Genomic DNA, 7511 nt, shown 5'->3' with positions numbered 1-7511 from the left:
CGAGAGAGGTGAAGGGACGGGGAATGTTTACAGTGCTGTGTGCCGGGCTGTGAGCAGTGCCCACCAATGTTTAGCTCAGGCACCGTCGCGGCAGACGCGCCGTAGTTTTATGCAGGAAATGCAGCGCGCTATTCTAGCCGTCTGTCTGACTGCTGTCCTCATCTCTAAGGCAGACTGATACCAAGAGGTGTAAGTTACACCCGCCTTCAGGCTCAGGCATTTTCAAACGCTCGACTCAAGACTGTATATCTCTCTTTGGGTTTGGGGATGCGTGAGGCCACAGAGAGATGAATAAAATCATAGCGCGCGTGCTGCATTAAACGCAAAAGACTCATGTTCGTGTCTGTGTGATAGAAAGTGAATAGAATCTAACGAGATCTGAGGATTTTCACTGTGCGCGAGACTTGAAGTAGGTTCAAAACACTAAATACTGTGCTGACAGAAAATGTATCTATCTATTTTTTGATTATCAGACAAAGCTACTTTTTGTGAGTCTGGTGTTGAGATCTGACGTGGATGCAGACTGTGATTTTTACTGATATAAAGTTGTCAATCAAGCGTGACAACAATCATGATCAGACTCAACAGACGCCTCTGAAGAGAGACTGAAGAAAATGACTCGAATACAACCGTTTCACAACAGAAAACTCATCCATGGTGGAAATTCTAACAAAGTAGATACAAGAAAAATATCGTAGAGTTGGGAAAACAACTCTCATTGTGGATAGATCAGAAAGACAAGTTGTGACTGCACAGATGGAGGAATTCAATAGAAGTTGTGAAGATATGGACAAGAGCAGTTCAGAGGAGAGTTCAGATGCTACAAACAAAGATACCGAGAATCAAAATTTTGACTTGGAAAAACTGGGTTTTGATACGTCTCTAGTCTGCACATCGACACCTTCAGGTCAAAGTACCACAGGGCAATTCAGCGAGACACAAAGTTATTCTGAAGAAAAAGATCATCAAATGTTCAACAAAGACAAACACAGGACACTCGAAACAATATTCAACCTGAGTGCGATGGAAGCACAGAAAGAGAACAATGTGACGAGGGCGGGGACACAGAAACTAAGTAAACAGAAGTCGGCAAAAGTGGACCAGCAGAAGAAAAGTCACCGCAAGTCTTCGTTGCCAAACCACGTGATCGACCATCGCAGAGTAGCGCAGTGGTTAAGTGACAATAGCACAGACAAGGATCCGTCTGAACAATTCAGGCGATCTTCTGAAGAGGGTAGAAACATGATCGGCAACAATGACAGAGTGATGACCAACGGTGAAGTCGTGGAAGAGGTGGCTAGTAAAGACGATGATTTGCTCAAGTTCGCCGAGATTCTGTACAAGTGTACTCTGTGCACCACTCTCCCCTGTATCTTGACGTCTCGGCCAGCCTTCCTCGAGCATGTGCGTGAACATCACTTGGCCACGCGTGGTCCTGGAATCCAATGCCAAAACTGCCACCTTCACTTTCACACTCACACAGATCTGCTGGTTCACCTCTCAGACTCCCAATGTCACTCCCAGATGCTGGAGACTTTTCAAGACTCCCAGTGTCAGAAGTCGTTGTCTGGTGACTCCCCGTGCCTGTCTCCAAAAGAAAACTATACATTCTGCCAGTCTCTTGTGAAGAATGAACCCGACTCGCAGTGTGTTTCATCTGGAGAAAGCCAGTGCCATCTTGAGCGAGAAAATGGCTCAAACTCCCACTCCCATTCACTTTCCCAACGTCACTCCTTTCAAGCCAATAACTACCACTTCCAGTCTCAGTCTCATTCTTCTGAAGAAAAGCACCCGGTTGTTCTGCCTCCCAAAGAAAATCAGAACCAATGTAAGCCTAACCCTCGACTGAAGAGTCCACCTTCTGATCACGACCAGGACGAGAATGACAACTTTGCGGCTGACACTGAACCCCCCTTGTTGGGCCAGTCCATCAGCAGATGTGGTTTCAGTAATGAACAGGAAAGAGGCCACAATCATTCGGATAATAGGGGTGATGGGTGCAGCAGGTTTCGCGGTAACAACAGTGGAAACCCCTCTTTCAAGACGAACAACACGCAAGAGAATGATGATTATGAGAACAGTGAACGTGTAAGCGCCAGCAACTCCAGAGGAGCGTTTTATTGCAGAGATGATAAGCGTGACAATGACGATGACGACAGAACGAAAAGCGGATCAGAAGCTCAAGCTAGAAGCTCCAAGATGATAAGCGTGACAATGACGATGACGACAGAGCGAAAAGCGGATCAGAAGCTCAAGCTAGAAACTCCACACAGAATCCTACCACTCCGCACACAGCGGTGGAGTATCACTCCAATCACCATCTCAACCATCTTCAGATGCTGACGGACCAAGCCATGCCTTCACCACCGCCATCTCTGCTCAGCCATCAGCAGACGGACTGCAGCCGACGACAGTTGTTCAACAACAGTCTTCCTGACGGGGTTAACGGTTTCCCCAGTTTCACCCCAGAGTTTGGCCGCTTCACAAAACTGATCCGCGAAGGCGGTAAAATCGTGTATTTCTGCCAAGTGTGCAATGTCAAGTGTCAGGTCAAGGCCGCATTCCAGGTGCATTGCAACGGTGTGCGTCACCACAACCATGTCAACATGGCCAGCAAGAACAAGCTGAAAGTGACGTCAGCGGATCTCGTGACGTCACGTGACGTAAGCTTTAGGACCCCGCTCAGAGAGGTGCCGGTGGTGGGACCCCAAGTGACGTCACCCAGGCAGGAACTCACCTTTATGGAAAAGATGGACAAGTTGTTTCAAGGTCATGGTGATGTCTCGGCTTTGTTCGGCCGTGGTAGAGGCCTCGACATCATGGGACCTTCTGCCGGATCTAGGGCAGAGTCAGGTTTCAGAAGTCCAGTTAGTGTGCGCTCTGAATCCAGAGACTCAAAAGACTCAAGGTCGGAAGCGTTTACCCCGGATAAGGGCAACTTCAGTGATAAGAACTATCGAATGCAGAGATCTTTTACGCCTCGATCGAGCCCCCAGCTCGATTTTCAACCTCACAGGCTGTGCGGTCCAACAGAGGGTAGGAAAGAATTCAATGAAGAGGGTACCCTAAAGGACGGTATCGTACAGACACCCGACACGGAACAATCCAGAAATAGGAATGCTGACGATCATGGACACACAAAACGTCATTCCTCTGAATATAGTCTAACCGGTGCTGATGACGAGGAAAGTTCGGCTGCCAAGCGTGCAAAGGTTGACACACCAGACACCTCCACGGGACAGATTGATTATAACGAACAGCTTCATGTCCGTTCCAATGAAGAATCGGCAAGGACGGCTGCAACAGATCCAGAAGAAAAGAAACAACAAGAAAACACACAGAACTTCGACACTCAACGAAGAGAAAACATTACCAGTGAACTTGCAACAATAACAAATCATCAGAATAGCGCAGAGAAACTCCAGTCAGCTGAACGACTCCCGTCTCCATATTCGGGATTCTCCCAAGTTCATGACGGTCAGCCAGTTTCTATGGCAACCATGGGCAAGTTTCCTTTTTCTGCGGATCCTGCTTCCTGTTTCTATCCCAGAATGCTCGGCGAGGCTTGGTTCCACGACGCACGCGCAGTGAAGACGGAACCGATCACGTGGGACGGAGTGGGCGGAGCAACGCATGATAATGAGGACGTTTCCATGGAGTCCATCAAAGGCCCTAACAACGAGGGCTGGAAGGTCACCATGATTCGGGATGTGTTGAAAGGTATGTTTGTTTGTCTGCTTGTTGTTGTTGTTGTTGATGTTGTTGTTGTTGTTGTTGTTGGCGATGGTTGGATTCATAGAAACAAGCACATGTAATTATATTTTCCAATTTAGGTAAAACAAGAAATTCCTCCGAGGTAGGAAAAACACCCCCGTCCTTACCATTCTCACTGCCACCAACTGAGAAGGTTATTTCCCTTTGACCATTAATATGTCCCTCTATAAGTCTTTGTAGAATCTTAATCCACCAATAACTCCCTAACCGTGTGTTTGACTGGTCCCAATTTTTGTAAGGACCGTCTCAGGAATGTATAGAACCTGTTCACCAAGTTTGGTGACGATCGGTCCGTTCATTCTTGAGATCTATATGCGAACACAAACACACAAACAAACAAACACATCGACCGAAACCTATACACACCCCTATACCGGGGGTGTAATAGACGTGGGATAGAAAGAGAGAGACTAGTCGTCAGACTGACTTGACTGACTAACAGCCTAAGTAACCAAATCGATGTTGAATTTCTTTGTTGCTACCTTCGGAAAAAATAAACAAACAAACAAATGAAGACAGAAGGTTTGCTCAGGCGCAAATTTAATTACTTGAACTTAGGCACAAAGAATATCACTTGTGCAAGCAATCTCATTTGGTTTTATTATTATTGCTCGTTTTCTTACATTTCATGTACAATACTGTATTTGTGTTGTGTTGTTGTTGTTGTTGTTGTTGTTGTTGTTGTTGTTGTTGTTGTTGTTGTTGTTGTTGTTGTTGTTGTTGTTGTTGTTGTTGTTGTTGTTGTTGTTGTTGTTGTTGTTGTTGTTGTTCTTCTTCTTCTTCTTCTTCTTCTTCTTCTTCTTCTTCTTCTTCTTCTTCTTCTTCTTCTTCTTCTTCTTCTTCTTCTTCTTCTTCTTCTTCTTCTTCTTCTTCTTCTTCTTCTTCTTCTTCTTCTTCTTCTTCTTCTTCTTCTTCTTCTTCTTCTTCTTCTTCTTCTTCTTCTTCTTCTTCTTCTTCTTCTTCTTCTTCTTCTTCTTCTTCTTCTTCTTCTTCTTCTTCTTCTTCTTCTTCTTCTTCTTCTTCTTCTTCTTCTTCTTCTTCTTCTTCTTCTTCTTCTTCTTCTTCTTCTTCTTCTTCTTCTTCTTCTTCTTCTTCTTCTTCTTCTTCTTCTTCTTCTTCTTCTTCTTCTTCTTCTTCTTCTTCTTCTTCTTCTTCTTCTTCTTCTTCTTCTTCTTCTTCTTCTTCTTCTTCTTCTTCTTCTTCTTCTTCTTCTTCTTCTTCTTCTTCTTCTTCTTCTTCTTCTTCTTCTTCTTCTTCTTCTTCTTCTTCTTCTTCTTCTTCTTCTTCTTCTTCTTCTTCTTCTTCTTCTTCTTCTTCTTCTTCTTCTTCTTCTTCTTCTTCTTCTTCTTCTTCTTCTTCTTCTTCTTCTTCTTCTTCTTCTTCTTCTTCTTCTTCTTCTTCTTCTTCTTCTTCTTCTTCTTCTTCTTCTTCTTCTTCTTCTTCTTCTTCTTCTTCTTCTTCTTCTTCTTCTTCTTCTTCTTCTTCTTCTTCTTCTTCTTCTTCTTCTTCTTCTTCTTCTTCTTCTTCTTCTTCTTCTTCTTCTTCTTCTTCTTCTTCTTCTTCTTCTTCTTCTTCTTCTTCTTCTTCTTCTTCTTCTTCTTCTTCTTCTTCTTCTTCTTCTTCTTCTTCTTCTTCTTCTTCTTCTTCTTCTTCTTCTTCTTCTTCTTCTTCTTCTTCACACAGTGAGAGAACGTTATCCTGTAATATGACGTAGGCTACTGCATTGAAGTCTTGTTTCTGTTGCAGACGTGCTTGCAGCAAGCAGCAAGGGGAGCAGCGTGTCGCGTGACGCGTTGCTGCAGCATGTCAGCGTCGTGCTACGTGACGCAAACGTGCTGCATTGGGGTCCCGCCTGCAACCGTGCCGTGAGGGAACTCTTCCCACACTGTCTGGCGCAGCGCAAGGGAAAGTTCAAAAAGTATCCTTTGACACCTGTAACCATCTGCATCAGTGGTTCAGCAAATTTGTATTCTCGTGTGTAGTGGCCTTAAAGCTCTTCACATATCAAAGAATGTCAATACATGTATCACTGTTCTAGGCTGAACCACGGACTGAGTGAAAACAAGAGAACAACACCTGCTTGAATGTAAGAACTACAGGGTGACCTATTGATATGCTTAGTTAAACATATGAATGGACTTTTTCGTTTTTAGTGAGTTGGTTGATTTTTTTGTTTGTGTCACTGTTGGGTTTGTTTGTTTTGCTGTTGTTGATGGTGGTGGTGGTTGGTTTTTGGTTTTGTAATTTGTAATGTTGGGTCTTTTTCAAACTTTTATAATGTCATATTCCTGCATCTAATTAATAATTAAGCGAAGTAAGACTTCAAACAGCTTGAAATTGTCTTTAACTCTGAGCTAGAACCTACTTCTTCAGCCTGTGCTTGCTGCCCGGTCTGGACGAGACAAGGGGAGACGACCAAGTGGACGGTCTGGGGTTTCGCCCCTTGAGGGACATGACTCAAGACTTGGAGCAGCTTCTGGAACACTTGCCTGGTTGGTATACCTTCCTTGCTAAATAAATTACTTTAATGCGATGCACGTACTGACGCACACCGTAATGCCGCTGAACGTAATGCCAAACATACGCGCGCACGCATGCACACACTCACACACACGCACGCAACGTACACTAACGAACGCACTGCACTCACGCACAAACGCACGCACACACGCGCGCTCACACGCACGCACGCACGCTCATTCTCTTGAGGAAGGAAGAGATTGCATGCAGCTTGTGTTTAAAAAAAATTGTTTGTTATTCTTACCCTTTTTAATATACATCGATGTCTTCATCCAATATTTGTGCAAATTTTGTTCTCTCTATCGTTTCTCCCTGGTTTTGTGAATGCTTTTAAACCTTGTCTTCCCCTTACACTATTATTTGTATACGTGACCATCCGAAGAGAATAAACATTTGCCGAAAGCTTCAACAGTTTTATACTTGCAGTTTGACAACGTATGATTTATTAACCGTGGGTCCCTTTCCGACTTTTTCTTATATCCTTAGTCCCATGTCTGAACTTATCATTAACACAGGTCTGCTGTTCTGGAGCGGCGAGGTGTCACGTGGGGTGTCACGTGACGAGGTGCTGCACGTGCTGGCCGCGCGCCTGTCGGAGAGCGAGGTGTACCAGTGGGGCATGCAGTGTAACAAGGCATTACGCATCCTCTTCCCGCTCGTCGTCATGAAGCGCAAGGGAAAATACAAAACATATCCTTTTTTGTGGTGTGACAGGGGAGTCTACCGCTCCTTTCACAGCAGACTCTGCACCCGAGTTGTTGGCCTTTAAAAGTCAACACCGGTGTATTGTAGAATTCTGTTTGTGATAGGGTCTGGTGGTTTCCGATTGTCTGTATGTTCATGGAAACCTTCGGGGTTGCATAACAGTTTTTATAGGGCTAAGAAATTAGCCCTAACATTTTCAATCCTGTTTGATTGCTCTTCGCTTCCCGAGGTGATCGTAGTGTTTCGGCACACGGTTACAGTGGTATAGAGGAAAAGTACCAGGAAAGTTTCAGCAAGTTTCAGCATTTCAGCTTCCCTTGCTTCTTTATAATGTAAACTAGTCGCCAAACTGTACATATTGTTTTTATTACCACGGCCTTCGTGGCTTACTTCTTAATCCTTTTATTTGTAAAAAGTTTTGAGATTTATTGTTCGTGTTCCTCTTACTTGCTCATCTATTTGGTTTTATTGGTGATCCTGAAAGGTTCCACTTTTTAACTCGATTTGAATTT

General features: G+C 44.2%; 1 protein-coding gene across 1 annotated transcript; it reads left to right on the top strand.

The window, feature by feature from the left end:
- Positions 1-1023: 1023 nt before the first annotated feature.
- On the top strand, positions 1024-7263 carry LOC138948503 (uncharacterized). The gene is made up of 5 exons (XM_070320057.1): positions 1024-1948; positions 2200-3720; positions 5521-5692; positions 6133-6266; positions 6810-7263. Exons 1-5 carry the CDS (start codon positions 1024-1026, stop codon positions 7061-7063), a joined length of 3006 nt encoding a protein of 1001 aa, XP_070176158.1. The 3' UTR covers positions 7064-7263.
- Positions 7264-7511: the final 248 nt, after the last annotated feature.

The sequence above is a fragment of the Littorina saxatilis genome, linkage group LG15, assembly GCF_037325665.1.
Source record: "Littorina saxatilis isolate snail1 linkage group LG15, US_GU_Lsax_2.0, whole genome shotgun sequence".
In the NCBI taxonomy this organism is placed as follows: Eukaryota; Metazoa; Mollusca; class Gastropoda; order Littorinimorpha; family Littorinidae; genus Littorina; species Littorina saxatilis.
This window is presented reverse-complemented; position numbering and strand designations above follow the sequence as displayed.

Excerpts from the sequence above, each read along its gene's own strand:
- LOC138948503 (XM_070320057.1), top strand. The coding sequence starts at position 1,024 with ATGGAAGCACAGAAAGAGAACAATGTGACGAGGGCGGGGACACAGAAA. Across the intron at positions 3,721-5,520 it reads GATTCGGGATGTGTTGAAAG|ACGTGCTTGCAGCAAGCAGC; the intron begins GTATGTTTGTTT and ends TTTCTGTTGCAG. Across the intron at positions 5,693-6,132 it reads CGCAAGGGAAAGTTCAAAAA|AACCTACTTCTTCAGCCTGT; the intron begins GTATCCTTTGAC and ends ACTCTGAGCTAG.